At 39.9% G+C, this 26589-nt stretch overlaps 1 protein-coding gene across 14 annotated transcripts in view; it reads left to right on the top strand.

Moving 5' to 3' along the window:
* LOC143996244 (sodium channel protein type 5 subunit alpha-like) overlaps nucleotides 1-26589 on the top strand; it is a 553882-nt gene that overhangs the window by 231562 nt on the left and 295731 nt on the right. For all 14 annotated transcript variants that reach the window (XM_077491204.1, XM_077491202.1, XM_077491195.1 and 11 more), the window contains exon 7: nucleotides 9947-10180. In XM_077491204.1, coding sequence (XP_077347330.1) covers nucleotides 9947-10180 — 234 coding nt within the window. The remainder of the gene's footprint in view (nucleotides 1-9946; nucleotides 10181-26589) is intronic.

Genomic DNA, 26589 nt, shown 5'->3' with positions numbered 1-26589 from the left:
TCACCTGGGACACGTGACAGGTCCCAGGTGAATGTGCGGCGCAAGGGGAAGTGATGTCACCAGCCCGGGCAATGAAGAAGGCAGACTACGAGGGACCCCCTAGCAACCGGTATTTAGAGGTGAGTAAAACATTTTTTTTTGCCAATTATTTTTTTAAAAAAATTTTTATGAATTTTAAGCAGCTTTTGATTTTTTGATGGCAACACCACTTTAAAAAGGAAAAATCAAGTTTAGATCTGGCAATTGTCAGTTGTATTGCGAATCTAACATTGCACTGGAGAATTACAATTTGCCCATGCATCAAAACAAGTCTAGATTTACCAAATCACGGCACACCACGTTTATTATGGTCGCTGGAATTCAACACATGCATATTCAGATCATCAAAAAGCAATTCTCCGGCGCAAAGTTAAATTCACTGCTGATAAATCAGTTCACTGATCTTTAATTATCACCCTAGTACTCACTCTAATTAGGACAGTAATCATCTATGTACTGCCTAATTTCTATTTTAACATTGTTAGCAATGGTGGAAATAGTAGATATATTAATATAGTTCCGAAAGATGAAAAACTGAAGAAATGTTTTTGTACAATAATGCAGTTAGAAGATTAGCACATCACATTGCAGTTTGTTCTGGCTATGTAATGCTCATTCTTGTCATTTGTAGATAGCCTAGCTGTGCTCTGTAGTTGCACAGTACACATACTAACCACTGGTGATCATAGAACATAAGGTCTTTCATTTATACTGCTGAGGGGATATCACCCTCCTCTGGACCCTGCGGTGTTTAATCAATGGGCCTGTGTTGTTTGCATTTGATTTAACGTTCAAATCATTAAATGAAGGTGTGGTGTGGCATCTATGGTGTGCCTCTTAATTCTGCAAATAACACTCCAGGATTGGTGGAGAAGCTAACATGAAATGTTTGTCTACCAATCATGAGCAGGTCCTTCTTCCAGCACTTTTTTGCTACTTCCATTACCTTGAATAGGGCTTTCCTTGCTATAGAGTTCCAAAGTAAGCAAAGTGCAGTGCTTTATAAAAGTAACTTTAAAAAAAACAACTTGCTTCATTAACCATTTTCAAACACTGCAGTGGTACAAGAACCCTTTGGGAACTTTAGGGGCCCATTAACCACTTGCCGCCCGCCCTATTACAAATTGACAGCGGCAAAGTGGTTTCATAATCCTAACTGGACGTCATATGACGTGATTAGGATTATGAGCCGCTGCGCGCCCCCGGGGGCGCGCATCGCGGCGATCGTTGTTGCGGGGTGTCAGTCTGACACCCGGCAACTACGATCTCGGAGACTCTTTACCATGTGATCAGCCGTGTCCAATCACGGCTGATCACAGTGTAAATGGGAAGAGCCGGTGATCGGCTTTCCCTCACTCGCGTCTGTCAGACGCGAGTAGAGGAGAGCCGATCGGCTGCTCCTCTGACAGGGGGGGTCTGTGCTGATCGATTATCAGCACAGTCCCCCCGAGGATGCCCACACTGGACCACCAGGGACACCACTAGACCACCAGGGAAAAGGTAATAAAATCCATAATCCTCCCTAGACCACCAGGGATGCCAGTCAGCACAATGGGTGCCAATCAGTGCCCATAATGGATGCCAATCAGTGCCCACAATGGGCATCACTGATTGGCATGCATTATTGTTTGGCACTGATTGGCATCCATTACTATAACACCGATGCCGCCTATGAGTGCCCACCTGTGCCGCCTGAGTGCCCACCTGTGCCGCCTATGAGTGCCCACCTGTGCCGCCTATGAGTGCCCACCTGTGCCGCCTATGAGTGCCCACCTGTGCCGCCTATCCATGCCCACCTGTGCCGCCTATCTATGCCCACCTGTGCCGCCTATCCATGCCCACCTGTGCCGCCTATCCATGCCCACCTGTGCCGCCTATCCATGCCCATCCATGCCGCCCATCCGTGCCAGCTATCAGTGCCAATTTGTGCCACCTATCAGTGTCCGTCCGTGTTGCCCATCCGTGTCGCCCATCCGTGTCGCCCATCCGTGTCGCCCATCCGTGTCGCCCATCAGTGCCGCCTATCAGTGCCACTTCATTGGTGCCACATTGGTGCCCATCAGTGCCACCTTATCAGTGCCCATCAGTGTAGCCCCATCAGTGCCCATCAGTGAAGGAGAAAACGTACTTATTTACAAAGTTTTGAAACTGAAACAAAAAAAAACATTTTTTTTTTTCTAAATTTTCGGTATTTTTTTATTTGTAGCGCAAAAAATAAAAACCGTAGAGGTGATCAAATACCACCAAAAGAAAGCTCTATTTGTGGGAAAAAAATGATAAAAATTTAATTTGGGTACAGTATAGCATGACCGCGCAATTGTCATTCAAACTGCGACAGCGCTGAAAGCTCAAAATTGGTCTGGGCAGGAAGGTGTTTAAGTGCCCTGTATTGAAGTGGTTAATACTAGTTGTGGGGCGGACAAGTGCTGGGGCCCCTCCTATTATCAGCGAGACCTGGACAGGATTAATTTCTACTTATTGCTCAATTGATAGTAAGTGTTTTTACTTGGCAAGTAGTTGAATGTGGGGGCCCAAAACACATGTCCAACTTTATCATGAAGCACTTTATTTCCAACAAAATACAGCTGATAAAAAAATAAAGAAAAATGTGAAAGTTACCAGGACAAAGATATAAATCTAGAAATCAATGTGCAATGTTCTCATCCTGGCTCTTGTGCTGTACAAGCTTATTAGGAAAATACGATTCCTAACCAGCAATGGATTGAGTTGAGGGAAGCCCTATGTAATTTCATACAACATAAAACAAATACACCCTCTGTGTTGAATACAGAGTAAGTCTGGAAAACAGCACAGTTTTCCCCTCGGTTATCCTCATTTTGACAGAAAAATTGATTTGGGATACTGTTACAATCCACCGAGAAGAAATGTTTTGACACTAGTTCACAAGAAAAAAGTCCCTCCCTGTATATTTATAGATTTGATCCTTTCATGCAGTTACGCATACATTTTTTCACCTAATAATTGCAGCTCAAGCTAATATCATAATTAGCCGCTTGTAGGTTTGGAAAAGAGATGGCTTTCTTCAGAAATGGCTCCATTACCAGCACTGCTGGGCACATTATGACAAGGCTGTAATACATCCTGAGGACAAGTTGCATTCAGCCTTAGTGTTTAACATTTCTGACCTGCATGGGAAGGTGATAGGTCTGCATGGTATTATCTCTAGGTGGGCATCCTAACACAGATGTTGGCAATTGTATGTCAGACATACCTGGTAATTAATCTGTCTGAATACACACATTTTGTTACTATGGAGATTGAACATTATTTTTTTTATCTGAAAGACATTTTTTGTGCTAGTAGAATTTAAAGGTACCCATAAAAGCTGCAAATGAATGTCAGATTAGTTTAATTGGGTCAGGCATAGATAGACAAATCTAATGGCCAAACTCAAGATGAGTCTAATCTCTTAAAGCCTAACTCCCGCCAGAATTTTTACAGAGTTCAAATTTATTTCAGGTTTTTACTTCTGTTTGTGAACCCTCTGGGAATATTTTCCCCAATTTTGGTACTTATAAGGTCCTCACAGATTAACATACATATTACCTAAGGACATTTAGGTAATGTTTCAGGGCCATACAGGACCCCATCGTCAGGCTTGTGGCACTGAAAAATTGCACTCTTACACTGTGGTGTGATCACTCTGGATAAAAGTGTTTGGGCATTAATTGAAGAACCTTGGTGTGCTGGCAATATATTCTGTATGGTAATCTGTGATGTTACCAGTTTCCAGCTGGCGGTTGCTGCAGCACTCATCCATCTCTTAGCCTATGACAAGAATGTGGGCGATGGGAATATTGTTTGATGAACTCACACTGGTCCCTAGATACTTTGACATTCTCCTGCCCTTCTGGAGACTCTAACGTTATATATTCCAGAGTTACCAGTCTGGGCCGGTGCCTGAGCAGTGACAGTCAGGGCATAAAAATTTGTGATTTAACCAATTTGTTGGGATCTAGGGTACAATTTTCTCAGTGTAGCCTAGCCACCTTTAGTTACCCTGAGCATGTCCTGTGTGACATGTAATGAAATGGTATACTCTGATCATTAAAAGACATAAGTCTCCCACTCTTGAAGTTTTGTATACTTTGCCAACATCTGGTTAGAATGATCTAGAATGAGCTCTGATAGAGGTGTTATTATTGAGGGTGTTCTGAAGTATGGAGTATTCTGGGCTATTGTCTTTCCTGCTTGGTGTTGCATGATATTATCCTTTTTTCACCAACTGTTTGCTTACACTTTTATTTGTGCTAATCTAGCTAAATAGAAATGTATTTAATGATATGTTCACATTTATTAAGAATTGACCAATTATTATTTAACAAAGCATGGATGTTTTTGTTTTATCTGAACATTGTATGGATCTACAGGATATTTATGATTGAAAATAATTTCAAAGTCTAGAGTAAAAACGAATGTTTACTAAGCTAGCTTTAGGGTGCTTTCACACCTGCAAATGCAACCTGCTGGTGATTACATAGGAGAACCACATTGGGGGCTCCTGCGTTTAGTTGTGAGTAGGCAGCCCTATTAAAAGCAATGATAAGCTGCTGGTTCTCATATCTAATCGTGCCCACTCGCATGTAATGCCTTATGCTACGATCACATATGAATGGTCAGTCCTGGGTGCAGATTGTCTGCAGGTCACATATGCTTTAGCACTTAAAGTGTATGTAGCTCCTGAAAATGAAACTCTCTTATTTGCTCTCTTTTGATTTGTTAAGCATGCCATGGAAAGCATGTTGTTATATCTGATAAAAGCAAGAAAGAAAACGGTTGATCCTGTTTGAAATTCAGAGCTGCCCTGTGTCTATTACATACTCCCTGTGTTATCTCAAAGAGTGCTCTGAGTTTGTATCTTGGACTCCAGAATGCTTAGCCTTTGTGCTGTAGAGATCTGAGAGAGGGAGTAGTTTGCCAAAAGACATTGGGCAGGGCTGACCACATTCAGACTACAAAATTGCGTTGTGTTCTCAGCTCACAACATGGTTTAAAGAGGAAGTAAACCCTGATGGGTTTACTTCCTCTTTCATTCCCTGCAAAGGCAAAGCATAATGGACTACTGTAGTCCGCCGCATCCATCTTGCTGGTGGCGTCTCACAGCTACGCCGCTGTCATTCGGCGAAGCCGCGATGACGTCACTCCCGCGCATGCGCACGGGAGTCGACACACGCGGCAGCTCCATTCTTGGAAATGCCGCGCTCAGTGCGCCTGCGTGCCGCTGTCTATGGCGCATGCGCCGTAGACAGCGGTGCCCGTTTTCGGGCAAATATCTCCTAAACCATATAGGTTTAGGAGATATTGCTTGGACCTACAGGTAAGCCTTAATCTAGGCTTAGCTGTAGGTCAAAGTGGTTTGTAAGGGGTTACAACCACTTTAAAGTCTATTTCCACTTTTGTAGTGACATTTGAGAAAATTCCACTCTAGGTTTGTCATGTTCCCATTTACACATCATACCTAAAAATGTTGTTGTTTTTTTTATTTTTTATGTTTCTTACATTTTATATTTCATTTTCTAAGGAGAAAGTGTTCTGGCTGATTCTAAGAATTTCCTGATAATATCACAGTGTCTTTGTCCCCACACAGGCGGAGCTTTGTCTCATTAACATACAATGTAGAAGAGCGTTTTTTTTTTTAAATATTACCCCTTTGTTATTACAGTGTTCAAATCTAATTTACAGTTTATAAGGAAGAACTACAAACACACTAGAGACAGGGCTAATTATGTTAAAACTCTACAGCTCCCTCCTAAACATTACAAGACAGGGAGAGCAAGTGATCATTTTTAAGCATGTAAAAACACTTAAAAATGTAACCAACTATTATTAGTTATGCTATGTTAACTGGAACATGTAACAAATATATTTGGCTGCAAAAGTGGAAATACACTTTAAGAAATTGGTGCATTTCTGGTATATCAACAGGTATTTTTCTATACTTGCAGAGATGTGCATATATTGCAGAGATATACTGCATATGCATTTTTATATTGTACTGACATATGCTTTAATATTATGCATATTTACATAGATGTTTCCTATGCAGCTGAAACAAAGGATGAATGAAATAAAAAATAGACCACTATTAGGCTTTCCCTTTTTGATATAAAAAATCCCCTACAAGGAGATTATATTATAGCTCATGTAAAGAAACAAGCTATGCAATAAATCTTGTTTATTCCATATATCATGTTCTAATTTGGCAGCTTATCCAAGGCAGTAATTATTAGGTTTAAATGACTATTGTGCTGGAGGGAGATAAATGTTAGCCTCACTGTGCTCAACTCTGTCAGACACATCAGCGTTTAACACTTCACACTCCCTATGTGTCCGCAGCTTCCCTCCCTTTTCTAAGTACAGCAGTTTATATTGTCTTTGGTTGTTTTCTCTACACACATTAACATTGTATTGGTGCGTTTACTTCTACTCTAATATTCCCCATGGAGTAAGCATACAACTAGAACAAAAGAAAAGGTAAAGCCCATTAAATACATCACACTCCACTCAAGCATGTGCACATAGGACTAAAGCATTATTCCAAAGAAGCTTACAGAATACCTAACCGCCTTCCCCAGAAACACTCCTAAACTAAAACTAGCCAGAGATACCTCCATCCACATAAGGGTAATAGAGGAATGCCTCCGCTGGGAGATTGTATTCTGACAGTGGAACCCAGAGCTGTCAGAATACACCAATCAGCAGCTGCAGCCAATTGGCTGTAGACTCTGAATTATAAAAGTTTTCTAACTTGTCTGTTTGACAGAAGTCGATCTAACAACCAACTTCTGTCCAGCAGGGACAGCCACACACTGATCGAAAATTTGGCCAGTCCTTGCTGAACTGGTCCAATTTTGATGAGTTTATGGCCAGCCTTAGGATGAGGTCTGAGGAACTGACTTATCTGCTTTGACTTAACATTTTGCAGTTTATTCTAAAGTATATCTCAAGCCAAAATGTTTATACTACTAGAATGGGGAAGGGTTAGAATCTCTCATATATATGAAGCTGATCTTCATGTTTTACTGGAATTTAAATAGTTGGTTTGGACCAAGCCGGGCCTTCACTACTACATGTGTGCTCTGTATAAACTGTATGTAGCCTCAGCTACATACAACATACAGGGCTGTGTATTGTATTGGGAAATGCTGTATCCATGTTATGATGCTGTAATGCTACCCTATTGTAATCCCTGCAAAAGTTTAATAAAAATAAAGTTGGAAAAAAAAAATATATATATACAGGGCTGACAGCAGGATGGGAAACAGAACAAAACCAAGTCGGGATGAGTACTACTCAGCCATTCACAGGGAGCTTTGTATTCAATGAATGAATTTAAAGCTTCCTCTGAATAGCTGAGTTGGAGATTGTGACATCATCCTCTCCCTCAGCCAACCAGAGGAAGCTTTGTGTTGAATCATATACAAAGCTTCCTGTGACTGGTTGCGTAACACTTAATTTCATTCCGGAATACAGCTTATACAGCACACAGCGGAAACATCCAGTATTGAAGGTAACAGCTTTGTCCAAACAAACTATTTAACTAAAACTTGGAGATCACTTTTAAAGTAGAACTAAAAACAAAGCTTTTGTTATTCTCTCTCGACGCTATCCAAAACAAAAAACAAAAATTCTTTGTACATTAATGTTGTTTCTTTCCCCATTAAACACCTGCTCCAATGTAAACTAAGTAACCATTTCCTTCTTGTTCAAGACAGGAAGTAAGGAGGAAGTGTTCCAGGAGGGTCACAGACAGCAATAACAATGTTATAGAGCTTCCCCACTTTGTTCTGTGCTTAAAAAAAACGTTTTAGCCGGGGTTCAATTTTAGATACAGATGGGGCAGAGTGATTCTGTCATCTAAGCATAGGTGTCAGGAGTTGGCAAATGAGAAAGTTTTTCAAGCTGTAAGGGCAAGGCAGCTCAAATTTGGTAGCCACTGGGCAGCAAAGCAAATAAAATCCAACATAAACTTCCATATGTCAGCATAGTATGATATTTTCACATGGACAATGCTCCGATGTTACCTCACCAAAAAAAAGCAACAGCCTTACTGCCCATGTGTGTTTGTATGAATTGGATTTCAGCAGAGTGGGGTTGATTTACTAAAACTGGAGAGTGTAAAATCTTCTGCAGCAGTGCATGTTAGCCAATCATCTTCTAACTTCAGCTTATTCAGTTAAGCTATGACAATAAAATATGGAAGCTGATTGGTTTATATGTAGAGCTACATGAGATTTTGCACTCTTCAGTTTTAGTAAATCAACCTCAGTATGTTTTCATTTTTTTCTGATCATTTTTGAGCTTTAAAAATGTCCCTGAAATTGAGAGAAATAAATAGTCCCACCTATACAGTAATATACAGAGCAAATAAGCTGTCAATAAAGAAGTGCCTCGGCCCTAATTGAGTGTTTGCCACACCAGTGACCTGTGTAAATTGGTCTATTTATTCTGTAAATACTTACAATGATATTTGTAATAATACCAGGAATTTTTGATATGTGGTCTTGGTTATACAACAAAAACAAAATGGTGCTGAATGCCACATTGCTCAGTTTTTAGACCATGGATTACTAAAACCTAAACTACACAATTACTTAGTAGCTTGAGATTAACTTCTTGTTGTCTGGCAAATGAGGTGACCACCAACAAAAGGTTATTCGCCATCTATACTTAGAGATGAAAAGCCAACTCTGTAGTTTAGGTGTAAAGGGTGTAAATTTTGCACCAGCTAAACAAAACCATCTTTGCTTATATTAAAAGGGAAAGACCCTTACAAAAAAAAAACACAAAAAAAAGTCAGCTCTATTCAAGTAGAGGAGTGGAAGAGGGGTGGTTGGCGTGAAGTTTATTCTGAGGATGAAGATTTACTTTAGAAGGGGTTGTTTGAACTGTGAAAATGTGTCATCTTTACCCAAAATAAACTAAAATAAATACTTACAATACTTAAAATCATACATTTAGAACATAGAGCAGACGAAATAGTAATTACTAAATGTAATTAGATAAATATTGTAATAGTAATTCACAAATCACCAATAAATGGTAAGATTAAAGAAATTATCTAAGGTTCTTGCTTGCAAGATACTATAATACTAATATAATGTTGAATTACAACCCTTTCTGAGGTCCTCATACTGCCAACAATTATGCTGTACACAGAAGAAGAATGTAAAGATTAGTGGCATTGTGCTGCTGCTAGCCCCTAGCACTTTTCTGTAAAACTATATAGAGAATGCTCTCCAAAAGGGGAAATCGGGGAGTTCAGCTGCAAGTAGAGCCCCAGTCCTACTGGGGACTGTGGGACAGACAACAAAAAAGACCCGTCAAGGGATCATATCCTGCATAACCCCATCTAAAACTAAAAGGACAATTTGATGAGTTGCTCTTTAATGCAGGGTTAAAACAACATTTATTCCAGTGTCTTGTTCAGAGTATAGAAGCTATTTTCCAGCTTTAGAAGTTGAGAAAAAAAAAAGAGCTATGCCATTGCAAACTATGCAAAATATTTTCTAAAAATTACGTTTTTTTTTTTAATGAAGCATGATGAATTACTAAATATTTCTGTTGTTTTAAGCAACATTAGTCTAAAGCACTTATAAAATGTTTTGCATAATTAGCATGGCCTACATTGATCATTTAAAATATTGGAAATCATAAAATAAATCATTCACTCACTGTTTAATGAGGAATACAAAGATATAATGAAGCCTTATGCAGAAACATAAGTTCATATACCATACACATAATGGTCTTCTAGCTTTGCACCTTTCATGGTAGCAGTAGGTATATTTTCATACCCATGGCATCAGAAGCTACCATGTAGTAAACTAAACTGGACTTATTACTTATGTACTATGTTTTTAACTATTCATCTTATTTTCGATAGGACTGAAAACCATTGTTGGGGCCCTTATCCAGTCAGTTAGGAAGCTGGCAGATGTTATGATCTTAACAGTTTTCTGTTTGAGCGTTTTTGCCCTGATAGGGCTACAACTCTTTATGGGCCATTTGAAACAAAAATGTGTTCGAGATTTCACATCTTACAACCAAAGCAAGGGTGACAGCCTGTACTGGAGTAACTTGACATGGGAATCTTATGAGGACTTTATTCACGATGAAGGTAAGTTCTTGTTTTTGTATTCTTTTACACAATGTTGTTTTTTGAACTTCTTGGTTAAAGTTATAATGCCATTAATTGATAATGGATGTTTTGGAAAGTTTTGAAAGTCATGTGTTTTGACAGTGTACACCAAATGCTAAGGTATTTTGTTTAAAGTGAATTTAGAATTGGTGATTGTTTTATGAAAGTGCACATTACAGTCTGATTGTACAATCTGCTTTACATCTATCGACAACCAGAGATGGGTTTTCCTTTTTTGGCACAGTAGGCATTTGCATAGAGGCAGCAGAAACAAGAAGGCAACTTTGCTTATATAATTAAGTCACACATATTTTTACAACATTGTTAGGTGATTGGAACTTCCATTGTAAGGAACTTCTATTGTAAGGTTATTTACACTGTAAGGAAAGCAAGATAATGTTCAGAGTACAGTAAAACATTGGATTGCAAGCAGAAACATGCTTGTAATCCAAAGCAGTTGTATATCAAAGCAAATTTCCCCATAAGAAATAATGAAAACTCAGACGATTCATTCCACAACCATTTATCCATAAGTCCTTCAGCTTATAGTCCATATAAAAAAAATTATAGCAATGTGATAGATCGTGTAACCATAAAATTTCCATCCACAAATGGAAGCCTCCACAAGGGGATTAGAAGCAAAATCCAGCAGGAGCAACTTACATGGCTGATGATTAAAAGAGGCACATCTAAGTATGCAGGCATCCGGGGTAAAGCTGTCCACATAGACCATCCCCCGCACCACCGGTTCTCACCACTGTCAGTCTGTAATCATGACCAGGAAGACTACTTTGCAGTAGAGCAATCTGAAAGCGAGGCTTGAACCAATCATGGAGAGCAGCGTGGGAGGGACAACTTCGATGGCAGTGAGGAGGAAGGTCTATGTGGACAGCTTTACCCCGGATGCCTGCATACTTAGATGTGTCTGTTTTAATCATCAACCATGTGAGTTGCTAAATGTTCTACCTTCATTAAATGTAACCATATTGCTACACTTAGAGACACCTCTCTTCTCTTTTATACTCAGTTGTGACATGACGCTACTTGTCAAAATTTTGCTTGTCTTGCAAAACGCTCTCAAACCAAGTTACTCTCAAACCAAGATTTTACTGTAGATATAAACCTGGGAGAGGAAGGTTATTAAAGCAGAACTCTGGGAATTGGACAAACTCCACCTTCGCAGTGCCCCCCCCCCACATTGCAAGGGTTAAAAGCTCTTTTAGTCTGGGGGTACAGGAATAAGGAGTATTATCTAACACTATATCTCACTACAGCACTGTTTTATTCTGCCTTTAACCTTACACTGCACATGAGGAGGCGAGATTGCACATTGGTTAGAGCCTGCTGGAGCCAGGATTAGGGTATGTATTACACTTTATCCCTGCACCCCTAGGCTAAATGAGCATTTGACCCTTGCAGTGAAGGGGTAGGGGGCACTGTAATGGTAGATTTTGCTAAATTCCTGGATTTCAGCATTAAGTAACCAAGTGTTGTGAACCTACTGGCTCCAATGATGAAGCTATGGCACTGCCATCGACTATGTGATTCAAGGGCATGCATAACTGTGCATATTGTTTAGGTATCCCCTCGAGTTACCTAGTTTTGACAAATCTAAACAAGAATGTGCAGAGATTGTACAATCAGATTTTTACATGAATTGGCAGCTTTATACAGTACAGTGTAATTTTATTAATTTGATAGGATTGGGGGGCAACATTTTTAGCACATCTCTTTAACACAATTAAACCAAGACCGATACCTACTGCATGCTGCTACATGCCATTTGTGTAGCCCACTTCGTAGGGAGTCATTTGTAACATCTGTCAAGAGACTAATTAGGAAAGAATGGGTCCGTAGGCATTGCAGCAGCTTTGCTATTCTTCAATTTGCATTTTCTGTATTGGCATGGTCTTCCCCATCATTTGCCTACATGAGCCTTCTGAAGCAACAGGCAGACCTAGCCCATCAGACACCATCTACCTACAAGTGTATCCTCTGTTGTGAAGTGATACGTTTGTTCTCCTTTGACAAACTGAGCAATTCCCTGCAGGGGCAGTAAACTTGTTGCTGGATACCATGAACATCCCTTGGGACCTACGCTCCTTGTGGATGATCCAGCTCTGCATTTGCGTCTTTCTAGCATTTAAGTAGCATTTTTGAACTACTGAAAATCTCCAGTGTTGCTCTAGTCAGGTGATGGTGAACCTTGGCACCCCAGATGTTTTGGAACTACATTTCCCATGATGCTCAACTACATTGCAGGGTGCATGAGCATTGAGCATTATGGCAAATGTAGTTCCAAAACATCTGGGGTGCCAAGGTCTGACATCACTGCTTTTAGTCTAATGAGGCAAGGTCTCCATATCAATAGATTATATTCTCCTGTGTAGCCTAGCTTGTATTGTGGCCAGATGCAACCAATCTGAGACCTTTTTTTATTTTCTATATTCCTAAATTGACGCTTGAAGTGTGATTGGTTGATATGGGCCAAAATAACTTTTCCAGTTATTGTACTTTTCACACACACCTTTAGTTTTTTTTAAAGTAGAGAAGACTAATCAAGATGATGAATATGTGTTTGTGTGTCTTTAAGCACAACACTACACAAATTCCTTTCCTCCAGATATTATAGACTTAGACGTCACAGTATATTTGCTGTCAGAAAATTGAACATACATAGCTTAGGAGACACATTTAGCAAACATTTAATTTTATTTGTTTTAGTTATTGTGTACCGCAATTCAAAGTATTGTCTAGACGAACAGGTCCCTTGTTACTGACGCTTCTTATATAAGCAAATGCAGCGGTGCATTTTGTGTTTATTTTTGTCTTGCTGGTGATCAAACACTGCGTTGTAGTATTTTAGTTACTTGTTGTTTTATGCAAAACACCTCAAATATGCATTCTCGTAGGAACAGTAATATGATTCTTCCTGGCTTTATGTTTTGCCACGGTTCATGTACTTAGCAGTAAGTCTATTTATAAGTGATTTCGTTTAAATCTGCTACTGTACAAAGCTGCATAGAGTTGTTTGCTTTCAGCATAGATTTGGGCCTGGACACAGAGGATAAAAGCTGAAAGTGGCAACCTCCAAAGTAAATTTTGGTGGAATAATGCTGCCGTGTCTCCTTGATAAGCTGCATCAAGTCCAAAGCACTTTTTTTTTTGCGATGCAAAGCTTTCTTTATTGCATTATATGCTGAAATCTGTGCAATGTCTAGAATTCTGTTTGATAGTACATTTTGTGACAGATCACAACTTTGTTTCTGCGTTCTGTCCTATATTACAAACCTAGATATAAGCTGAAATAAAATCACTGGCAATTATAGGTTTAAGGAAAGTTTGCTTTCTCAATACTCTTAGCCCTTGTACACACGGTCGGACATTCTGACAACCAAATCCGTTGGATTATGTCCGACGGATTTTGTCCAAAACTGTTGCATACACACGGTCAGACAAAGTTGTCGGAAAATCCGATTGTACTTAACCTGATGACATTATTTCATTACGACGGCACTATGTTCAGGCTAGTAGCCAATAGCTTTGGTCTAGGAATTTGATCTGAGCATGCGTGGCACTTTGTCAGTCGGAGTAGGCTAAACATGATCGGAGTATGTCCGATCGGAGCATGTTGTCGGAAAATTTATAGACAAGTTGGAAAACTTGGTCCGTTGGATATTCAGACGGAAACAGTCCGATGGAGACCACACACAGTCGGATTATCCGACAATACGGTCCGATCGGTCACATTCCGTCGGAATCTCCGACCGTGTGTACAAGGGCTTACTGTGATCTATACTTCCATCTCACTTACATGCTGCAGGAAGACAAAAAGTATGATTCAGCAGAAAATACCAACAGATAATAATAGAGGGCAAGATATCCAGATGAGATCGCTATTGTTTAGGGAGGTGTTACATTAGATATTGTATGTGTAATCCTATCAGTGCTACCGTTCATAAGCATGCTGTGATTACTATTTCAGGTACAATCTCTGTTGAATTACATCAACATTCAAATAATAATCTCCACATTTCTACAGCTGTCTTGTGACATAAGAACTTAAAGGCTTCTGGTCAAATTCACTTCTTAAAATTACCCCATACCAAAGGAGTATGGAGGTTCCCATTGCTGACCACTTGCTCTGAAATGGCTTGTTCCCTGGCTGTCATGGTAATTCCATTCAGTAATTTTGTATACAACTACCTGGAACAAATGTGCAAATCAGAAGCTCTGGCCTTATTATGACTTTCATGATCTGCATGTTTATTCTAAGTCAGAAAGGACTGAAGTTGCAGACAGCTAGACATTTTGAATGTCATATTTTTCTCTCTAACATGATCTTGTCTGGTATTTTAAGCTATTTCATTGTTTTCTAATTAATACTTGATCTGTTATTTTGCACAATGTATTTAGGCATAGTAAAGCAATACAAAAAATTGGGATGTGAGTATAAAAAGGTGTAACAGGGTCTTCCAGCGGTTTACCTCCCTTTCATAAAGTGGTAACAAAGATCCTACAGTCAGGAGAAAGAGCACCTGTTGCTTAGTCACTAAGGGGTTGATTTACTAAACCTGGAGAGTATAAAATCTGGTGCAGCTGTGCATAGAAACCAGCCGGTTTCATGTATTTTTTTTTGTCAAAGCTTAATTGAACAAGCTGAAGTTAGAAGCTGATTGTCTACCATGTACAGCAGCACCAGATTTTGCACACTCCAGTTTTAGTAAAACAACCCCTCAGTGACGGCAACTGAAGAGGAAGGATCAACTTTAGAGCAGAGAGAGGGAACAAAGGTCAACCACCTTAGTTCATGGTGACGTTTCCCATTTGGGAGGAATGCAGAACCTGGGACTACACTCACCCCATAAGAGAGACAATCTGTTGATCAGTAGCAGAATGCCTCAAGCAGTATTGAGTTCTTTTATTGCCTTTAAAGTTGAGCACCAGACCTTTAGTAAACTTCTTAAGAATTTATATAAAAGTTGCGAGACCCTGGGGCGAAAGCTGTTTTTTTTCTACAGAGAGATGGGGGCCAAGGTTTGGACATCCCTCTCATAGAAATTACAGAGTGAAGAACATAGCTTGGGTGCACTCACTAGTGCACTAACGAGTGCATCCCTGGAACCTCACAATGTTATCTGAAGATCTCAGTCTTGAAGATAATCTACTGCCAACTACAGTGGGGCAAAAAAGTATTTAGTCAGCCACCAATTGTGCAAGTTCTCCTACTTAAAAATATGAGAGAGGCCTGTAATTGTCATCATAGGTATACCTCAACTATGAGAGACAAAATGTGGAAACAAATCCAGACAATCACATTGTCTAATTTTTGAAAGAATTTATTTAAAAACTATGGTGGAAAATAAGTATTTGATCACCTACAAAGAAGCAAGATTTCTGTCTCTCACAGACCTGCATCTTCTTTAAGAGGCTCCTCTGTCCTCCACTCATTACCTGTATTAATGGCACCTGTTTGAACTTGTTATCAGTATAAAAGACACCTATCCACGACCTTAAACAGTCACACTCCAAACTTCACTATGGTGAAGACCAAAGAGCTGTCGAAGGACACCAGAAACAAAATTGTAGACCTGCACCAGGCTGGGAAGACTGAATCTGCAATAGGCAAGCAGCTTGCTGTGAAAATCAACCGTGGGAGCAATAATTAGAAAATAGAAGACATACAAGACCACTGATAATCTCCCTCAATCTTGGGCTCCACGCAAGATCTCACCCCGTGGGGTCAAAATTATCACAAGAACGGTGAGCAAAAATCCCAGAACCACATGAGAGGACCTAGTGAATGACCTGCAGAGAGCTGGGACCAACGTAACAAAGGCTACCATCAGTAACACACTACGCCACCAGGGACTCAGATCCTGCAGTGCCAGACGTGTCCCCCCTGCTTAAGCCAGTACATGTCTGGGCCCGTCTGAGGTTTGCTAGAGAGCATTTGGATGATCCAGAAGAGGACTGTGAGAATGTCATATGGCCAGATGAAACCAAAGTAGAACTGTTTGGTAGTAACACAACTTGTCATGTTTGGAGGAGAGAGAATGCTGTGTTGCAACCAAAGAACACCATACCTTCTGTGAAGCATGGGGGTGGAAACATCATGCTTTGGAGCTGTTTCTCTGCAAAGGGAACAGGACTACTGATCCATGTTCATGAAAGAATGAATGGGGCCATGTATCATGAGATTTTGAGTGCAAACCTCCTCCCATCAGCAAGGGCATTGAAGATGAAACGTGGCTGGGTCTTTCAGCATGACAGTGAACCCAAAAATCGCCCGGGCAATGAAGGAGTGGCTTCGTAAAAAACATTTCAAGGTCCTGGATTGGCCTAGCCAGTCTCCAGATCTCAACCCCATAGAAAACCTTTGGAGGGAGTTGAAAGTCTGTGTTGCCCAGCGACACCCCAAAACATCACTGCTCTAGAGGAGATCTGCATGGAGGAATGGACCAACATACCAGCAACAGGGTGTGACAACCTTGTGAAGATGTACAGAAAACATTTGACCTCTGTCATTGCCAACAAATGATATATATAAGTACTGAGATTAACTTTTTATATTGACAAAATACTTATTTTCCACCATAATTTTCAAATAAATTCTTCAAAAATTCAGACAATGTGATTGTCTGGATTTGTTTCCACGTTTTGTCTCTCATAGCTGAGGTATATCTTACAGGCCTCTCTCATCTTTTTAAGATTTGGTGGCTGACAATTGGTGGCTGACTAAATACTTTTTTGCCCCACTGTAGGTCTTACATCCAGAATACAGTAACCTTTAAAAGCCTATAAAGCAATAATCAATTTATTAAAGGAGAAGTCCAGCCTGAGCTTTTTAGACTGGGCTTCTCCCATGGGTCACAGGAGTGCAATTAGTTTTGCACTCCTGTGACCCATTTTCAGAGAAGAGTGGTCTGAAGTCCACTCTCCGCTGATGTCACAGCAATCAGTCTGCATCTGCCAGCTACCTTGACTGATGGCAGTCTGAGCATCTCAGCGAGCCGCTATGAAGTTGAGATGGCCGATCCCCGCCCTTCCACTGCTCGGTGCTCCAATGGGCGTGGAGGAACAGAGCAGGAGAGATGCTGACTGACAGTCAGCAGCTCTCCTCTTGGGGATGAGTGAGAACGGAGCCATCAGCGATGTTTGGTGGCTTGTTCTCAGTGCAGAGACGCCAGGGGACAGCTGCAGCATCGGTTTGATGCTGCATATGCCTAGGTAAGTATGAATCTAAAAAAAAAAAAAAAAAAAAAACATTTTTTCTTTTAATGCATTAGTAATCATCTTTCACTTATTTCTCTACACTAAGGACCCTTTCACACGAATACTATAATCAGATCAGAGGCTGCATTTTTGCCTATGAGCAGGCAGAAGTAAACATATGGTTGGACAAGGTCCAGAAAAAAAGTATAAAACGTCTCCAAGTTTATGGACCTAATGCGATTGATAAGAGCTAGTTTGATGCAAAATTACACCAGTTTGCTTTTATCTGGCTACCCAACATGGATCCAGAAAGTCCCAGTAGTAAAATCCTGAAAAAAAAAAAAACTGAATGGGCATGGATGTCACCTTTTTGGCATCAGTCCCATCCTGCTCCAGCTCAGCAAGGATCTGGTCACCTGGACTGGATAGTGTGACTAGATTGGTAAATCCCCTTCTGATTGGACTCATGCGAAAGTATCCTAAAATGAAATCTGATTGGTTGCTAAGGAAATGGAATTGAAATTTACTATCAATCGTTTCAGGTAATACTAGTATGGGGGGGGGGGGGGGGGCAAAAACCGATCTTTCCTATAACAAGGCTATTGTTGGACAAAGAGTCAGTGGGCAGCAGCAAACTTCTGTTCTTATAATAGTAACTTAAGGTATAATATACATTTTTTTTTTTTATAAAAAAGCAATGCAAAAAGCATTGAAGACATGCAAAGAAGCCCACAATTTAGACTTAGTTTATTGAAGTCAGATCATTCACAAATTCATTCTGGTTGCTACAGCTTACTATACATTGTACATTGCCCAGCGGAGTGTTTATAGAGCGGACCGAAAGAAGAGTTTGTCCCGCCACTGAATATATATTGCATAGGGATAGTGCTGAATCCTATTATAGCCTTACTGTGTTAGACTTCATACATATGTATATTTAAGCACAAATGAATTGGAGAGGAACTTAAGTACATTTTCAGCCTTTGCTTAGTAAATAGTTTCTAAAGCCCGCTTTTGTGTCTTGGTGTTTTGTCTCTTCACTCTCTTTGATAGGAGTGACAGCACGTAGGTCTCTGAAGAGAGCACTCTGCTTTGTGTTAGCAGCTGAGTGGTTTGCCTGATCAGTCTTGCATGACAGATTGTCTGCAGCTAGAGCAGGCGGAATTGGAGCTTCTGTGCGGGAATTCATTAGGGGAAGCACACAGCTATTTACTCCTAGGGGCTCCAGACTGCAGCACAGTGTCATTTATATAGAAAGCAGTTCTAGCACATGGCTACCAAAGTCACTTTTACAGTCTGGATAAGTACATGCTTACTGCAAACTAATCAATGCATTAATTCTAGCCATTTACACTGACATTTTAAAGTTTAATGAATAATCTCGGCAGCCCTATTTGATAAATACAAGCTGTCTACTGATACAACATTTGCTAGTCAGATTATTTTATTAATAAAACGGTAAAAAACAGCACATGTGACATAATATATATATAAAACAGAACTAGACAAAAATATAGTGCAAATATACATCCAAAATATGACAAACCCAGAGTAATTAAATAGTGTCAGTGATATATTGTTTACAAAATAAAATTAAAACCGTTTCTTTTTCTAAAATAATCCAAAATCTAAAATAATCCAACACTATTTCCACTTCTGTGCTCTGTATTTCCTGGATAGGTAAATGGCTTACCAGATAATAATAACCCCTTTAAAATGAAAGTGTTTGTAACTAGGGATGCACCAATACCATTTTTTTTTACAATGAGTACATGTACCGATACTTTTTTTTTAGTACTCGCCGATACCAATTACCTATACCTACCACAACTGTTTTGTTTTAACTTCAGCTGTCAGCAATGGTACACAGCATTGAAAAGTTATTTACAAATGAAATAAATGTTTTTTTTTTTTTTTACATTTAGCACTTTTTCAATGTGAAATGTGTAAATATATGTTAATAAATATGTATAAAGATATTCACTAACAAAGCAAACCAAAAAAACTTTTAATTGTTTATCGTTTATGAAATAGATGTGAACAAAAGATAAAAATCAGGAAAATAATAATTAAATGGAGGAGAATTTGGAGTTAATTAAGTCGGATTAAAGTAAATTAAGGGTTATTAAGGGGTTAAACAGAGGAACATGTTCACCCCTTTGATCTGCAGATGAAGAAACAGAAATATACAAAAAGAAGCAATGTTTCTTTTTTATTTTAGTGTTTCAGGGCTGAGCAATGTTGTTATTAAACATTGCCGGCTGCTTTTTTTTTTTAACTGCTCCAATTACCAGACTTCTTTAACACTGGGGAGACCCACTGACAGCTCAAAGAACCGAGCCTGAAAGTATCGGTTTCAGGTATCGGTGCATTTGCACGAGTACCGATATTTGTGCAAATACTCGGTATCGGCACCAATACCGATACTAATATCGGTGCAACCCTATTTGTAACCCTAAAAAAAAAAAGCGAGAGCTCCTGTTCCTTTATAGCAGGTTAAACGGCACAGTGCTTGTGCTTTCTAACCTGCCGCTCTCTAAGCTGTAAAAAAACCTGGCTGATCCTGTCAGTTCCTATGTCCCCCTCTGCTGACCACAATATTCATAGCTGCTGAGCTCTGATTACTTTGGTCAGTTTATGTGCCTCCATAATCCGTAGCTCTGCTCTCTCCCCCCTCAACCCCCCCCCCCCGTCAGCTCTTGTGTGTCTGTCTCTGCCCCCCCACCGTACTTAGTAGAAAAGAAAATTTAGAAAATTGTCACTGGCAGCCGCTCTATTTTATCAGGCATAACACACTTTTTTTGAGACAAAGCATGTAAATACCCCTTTTCAGATACATTCAGGCCGGTTACGTGAGTAGGAGACCAGCCGTGAGTCATGTGACCAGCCTGAATATATCTAAAAAAGGGTTTTTACATGCTTTATTTTAATAGAACACTTAGCCCCTGTACACACGGTCAGAGATTTCCACAACCAAATCCGTCAGATTTTGCCCGTCGTATCTTGTCCGAAACTGTTGCATACACACAGTCGGACAAAGTTGGAGAAAAAATCCGATCTTTCAGAACGTGATGACGTAATTTCGTTATGATGGGACTACATTCAGGCTAGTAGCCAATAGCTTTGATGTAGGAATTTGATCTGAGCATGCGTGGCACTTGGTCCGATCAAAATTCTCTACACATGATCGGAGTATGTCCGATCGGCCCAGTTGGTCGGGAAATATTTCCAACATGTTGGAAAATTGGGTCCGACGGATATTTCGACGGAATCAGTCCGATGCATAACACACACAGTCGGATTATCCGACGACACGGTCCGATAGGACACATTCCGATGGATTCTCCGACCGTGTGTACAAGGGCTTAGAGTGTGTTATGCCTTATAAAATGGAGGGAAGAAAGGTAACAACCACTTTAAGTGGGTCATGAAAATGTTTTTCACAAAATTAATTTAAAGAGCAGGGCATCCAGGATTTTCCCGTTCCACCAGATCTTTCACATGAGTTATGGACAGGTCAATGGAACAGGCTCCAACTCCTCACCTCCTCTTCATCCCTGCTCTTTATTTCATAAGGTGTATTCACATAGAGAAAAAAACAAGCAAATCTCCTTTAAAAATTGCAAAGAGCAGCACTTACAGGTGCGCAGGCACGTGTTGTCACATCTGATTGACGTGCTTCATTATTCAACTTCTTCAGTACGGGACTTGATGTGATACTTCAACTGGGCTTTAAAGTAAAGCTGTATGTAGATAGCACATGCTGAGCTCCCCTACTGAGCACAATGCAGTTTCTGCGTACTAAACTAGGGAAGAGGAAAGAGCAGTGCCATCCAAATGCAGCAGGGCAAATTTTAATGGGCAATAAAAGACAAATATAGGGATGAAAATAGGGATCATCCACTCCAGAGGAGGACTGGGTGCAAAGGGATGGATAGGCAGTCTGTGCAGTCTGTTGACCTGGCCACGCTAGTTCCTTCCAGCATTTCCTGGAGACATGGGTGCATTGGGAGAGTGCCATTGACATCACATCCAGGTCCAGAGGTGAGCAGGCAGTGCGAGCATTCTTCAGGCATTAGGTGGAGCCATATTAGAGTGGGTTTGTATAGAGATGAATGGTATGTCACTCTCACTAGCCTTAGCTCCCTTCCTCTCTATATAAACCTACTCTAAGATTCCTCCACCTAATGCCTGAAGGAGCACGCATGGTCTGAACATGCCTGGGGCCTGCTCAGCTCTGGACCCGGATGTGATGTAATCAGCTCTCTCCCAGTGCACCCATATCTCCAGGAAATGCTGGAAGCCACCAACGCGGCCAGGATCACAGACTACACAGACTGCATATCCATCCCTTTGTATCCCTCCTCTGGGGAAGATGATCCTTCTTTGATTATAAATGCGATTACATATCTTATGTTGTAAGCTGCTGTATTTTATTGTCCATTAAAATGTGTCTTGCTTTACTTAGATGGCACTTCTCTTTCCTCTTCCCTTCTAGCTCGTTCTAGAGCCTGCAGCCACCCAGCACCAGGACCTACATGTCAGCCTCCATGAACTTATGTTTTTAGTACTATGAACAGACCTCTTTTACACCATACTATGATCTATACACTCCCTTCCAGCATATAGACTTCATCTCCCCTTGTGTATTCACAGGCCTATATCATTAATTCTGTCAGCTTGGATCTCTTTTATTTTCCTATTAGCATTTTTTTTCTGTACAACCACACCTTTAGTGTGCCAATATTGTTTGCGTTTTGTGCATACTAATCGATATTAACTAAAATATTCTTATGTTGAGCCACCAAGTCTTTACAAACAGATTCTTGTTTTTTTTTTTTTTTTTACACTGCACAGTGCAATGCAAGTTTCTTGGGGGCCAGATGAGAAGTGGGGTGTACCAATACACAAATTATCAACTTAGAACTTCGTAGAGCTACAAACCATTGCTAAGGCATGGAAAACTCAATATTTAATTCTAGCTTAAACCATACACAGAACTAATAAAGCTCTTATTCATGCTAAAATGGAAGCAATCGAAAAAGATCAAATCAGTCAACTTGAGAAACTCTGGCTTCCTTGGGTTAAGCATTTTTTACCTCTAGACTTTGATGACACACTATTATTGCCTTGGTAATTTTACTCTATTTGCCTTGACTATACCGTATTTTTCGGACTATAAGGCGCACCGGATTATAAGGCGCACTAGCAACGACCGGCTGATAAAATGGATATTTCCATATATAAGGCGCATCGGACTATAAGGCGCACCGGATTATAAGGCGCACTAGCAACGACCGGCTGATAAAATGGATATTTCCATATATATAAGGCGCATCGGACTATAAGGCGCACGGTCGATTTTGTGAGAAAATTTAGGCTTTTACGTGCGCCTTATAGTCCGAAGGTTAACGTCAAGAGACTTGATCTGTGACTCCATGCGCGCCCATCTGACAGATACTGTTAACAAAGCACTCCAGCGATGTCAACAGGTCATATATAAGGCGCACCGGATTATAAGGCGCACGTATTTGGGAGAAAATTTAGGCTTTTACGTGCGCCTTATAGTCCGAAAAATACGGTACTTTCTATTCATTTGGGATTGCATTGCCACCTGTAATCCCCCCCCCCCCATTCCCTTCCCCCCCTTTTTTCAACCCTCTTCTCTCAATCTACTCCTATATTTAGTTTTCTACCTTTATTTTAATACTGTGTGGTACTACTTACTTTTTTCCTTCCGATGGAATTTTCTAGTGCTTTTGATGCAATACTTTATTGATTTATTCGTTGCACTACTCGTTACATTTTTACATTGTTATGTACTCATCCTGTTCTTAAATCAATATGTTTAGCTTTATTGCTATTTGAATATTGTGCCAAAATCCTTTTATGTACTCAATTTGTCAATCTTTGTTATATTTGTTCATAAATGACTTGGAGGATGGGGTAAACAGTTCAATCTCTGTATTTGTGGACAATACTAAGCTAAGCAGGGCAATAACTTCTCCGCAGGATGTGGAAACCTTGCAAAAAGATCTGAACAAATTAATGGGGTTGGCAACTACATGACAAATGAGGTTCAATGTAGAAACATGTAAAATAATGCATTTGGGTGGCAAAAATTTGAATGCAATTTATACACTGGGGGGAGAACCTCTGGGGGAATCTAGGATGGAAAAGGACCTTGGGGTCCTAGTAGATGATAGGCTCAGTAATGGCATGCAATGCCAAGCTGCTGCTAACAGAGCAAACAGAATATTGGCATGCATTAAAAAGAGGATCAACTCCAGAGATAAAACAATAATTCTCCCGCTCTACAAGACTCTGGTCCAGCCGCACCTGGAGTATGCTGTCCAGTTCTGGGCACCAGTCCGCAGGAAGGATGTACAGGAAATGGAGTACAAAGCTAATAAAGGGTCTGGAGGATATTAGTTATGAGGAAAGGTTGCAAGCATTGAACTTATTCTCTCTGGAGAATAGACGCTTGAGAGGGGATAGGATTTCAATATACAAATACCATACTGGTGACCCCACAATAAGGATAAAACTTTTTTGCAAAAGGGAGTTTAACAAGACTTGTGACCACTCATTAAAATTAGAAGAAAAGAGGTTTAACCTTAAACTACGTAGAGGGTTCTTTACTGTAAGAGCGGCAAGGATGTGGAATTCCCTTCCACAGGCGGTGGTCTCAGCGGGGGGCATTGATAGTTTCAAGAAACTATTAGATAACCACCTGAACGACTGCAACATACAGGGATATAAAATGTAATACTGACATATAATCACACACATAGGTTGGACTTGATGGACTTGTGTCTTTTTTCAACCTCACCTACTATGTAACTATATTTAAAAAATAACAAATTTGATGAGAACTACTTAGAGTTCATGAAAGCAGATTGAAGTTAGTGTTGAAAGAATAACAGCAATCTGCTTACATACTGTGACAGTGTATATGCATTATACCTATCTATCCAGCAGGCGTTACTGTAGTATAATAGTGTGTTATCTACAGTAAGGTAATCAGAGGAAGTACCATCCTTTTTGTGTTATATTTGTGTTCTCTTCCTGTTTCTTATGCTGTAAGACATAATCTAACATCCTCCATACAAGTAAAGATGTTTGCTGTATCCAAGAAGCTTCCAGCACATGATGCAATACTCCGCACAATAGGTTATGGGCCCAGGCACCCAGTCATTCGAGAGGATACTCCAGCATACCCAGCAGAGCACCCGGCAGGCATCCAGGCCCTAGAAAGAACTCTACAGTGATGCAGTGAGTACTTATGCAAGCTACTGATAGATGGCAAGCAGTTTAGATGTGAAGTTTGCAATTACAAAGCTGAACAATGGCAATTACCAGCTATGGAAGTTTAAACTAGAAGTGTTTCTGAACAAGGATGACTTTTGGCTAGTGCTGAATACAGACAGACCCACAAATGGAAAAAGGAGGAATGGGACAGGAAGGATAGGCACGCAAAAGCAATTATAAGCTTACTAGTGGAAGATGACCAGCTTATCCACATAAGAACAGAGAAAACAGCCAAAGGTATGTGGACTACATTACAAAAGCTGCATGAGCATTCAAGTCTAAACAGCAAACTGTTTTTTCTACAAAAGTTATACAAGATGAAATTTGAAGGAGGCGACCACATTTGTGACCACGTGAATGCTATGCTAGAGATCATAGAGAAGCTACACCCCCATCGGAGAGGGCATCAAAGATAACCATTTTGTAGCCCTGCTCCTCTGCAGCCTTCCAGAGACATATACTGCTCTTATTAATGCTTTAGAAACCAGACTTGAACAGGAACTAACACTAGAGTATGTCAATGGCAAATTCATTGATGAATATGACAGAAGGAAAGAAAATGCACACCATGACAAAGCTCTTAAGATGTACAAAGGCACAAAGCACAACAAAGAAAGTAGAGCCTATTTTTGCTGTAAAAGGACCGGTCACTTTAAAAAGGACTGTTCTATCTGGAAAGCTGAGCAGCGAAAGCTAAAGCTATCCACAAAAGAGTCAAAGCAGTCAAAAAGGAAACTGAAGACATCATGGAGTGGCACCTTTAACCACTTTAATACCGGCCTATTTTTCAAACTTGTTCGTTACAAGTTAAAACCTCACCTACTATGTAACTATATTTAAAAAATAACAAATTTGATGAGAACTACTTAGAGTTCATGAAAGCAGATTGAAGTTAGTGTTGGAAGAATAACAACAATCTGCTTACATACTGTGACTGTATATATGCATTATACCTATCTATCCAGCAGATGGCACTGTAGTATAATAGTGTGTTATCTATGGTAAGGTAATCAGAGGAAGTACCATCCTTATTATGTTCTATGCACTTGTTTGTGTTCTCTTCCTGTTTCTAATGCTGTAAGACATAATCTAACATCCTCCATAAAAGTAAAGCCGTTTGCTGTATCCAAGAAGCTTCTAGTGCATGATGCAATACTCTGCACAATAGTTAGTACTATATTTAGTTTAGCTTAACATGGTTTATGTTAGTGCAGGTACATGTCATGTTCATGGTGCTCTAAATATAGTCTGGTTTTGGTCTCTATAGGTAATAATCTTTATAAACAGTGTAAAAATAAATGTGCCCATCTGAACACTTTTAGTCCTGATGCATAGTGTAATCTGGAATTCCACTTCAAAAATTGGTGAAACAAACTAAAATAGATTTGTCAAACCACTTCTAAATACAGAAGACATCCCAAATTGAATCACCATTAATATGTACAAAGGTCAGCATTGGTTGTATAGAACACCAACAGCACATTTGCAAAGTGCTTAAACACAGCTTCAGCGGGAATTGCAAAATAAAGATAAGGCTTATCCCTAATCGTTTCTTACACAGTGCTATAAATTGTGAGCGCTGATGGTGGCTTTTATAGCTGAACATGTTACCATCTGCCTTCAAGGATAAGGTGTAATAGTCCACTGAATGGTCTCTATAGATCAGTTCTTTCAATCAATTATTTTCTTGGAAAATTAAACCTGTTCCTTTTTTGACAGGGACACATTTTTTTTTTGCTGTCTAATAACTAGATTGAAATGTAAGGGCTTTTAAATCCATCCTTGTATGCCGATGATAGGTTTTGAAAACAATTTTCATATTCAGTATGGCCAGACTTGCAGTATTATTCAATCTTTTATTT

Source organism: Lithobates pipiens, unplaced genomic scaffold (assembly GCF_037356315.1).
Source record: "Lithobates pipiens isolate NorthernLeopardFrog02 unplaced genomic scaffold, aLitPip1_a1.2 Scaffold_19, whole genome shotgun sequence".
Lineage (NCBI taxonomy): Eukaryota > Metazoa > Chordata > Amphibia > Anura > Ranidae > Lithobates > Lithobates pipiens.
This window is presented reverse-complemented; position numbering and strand designations above follow the sequence as displayed.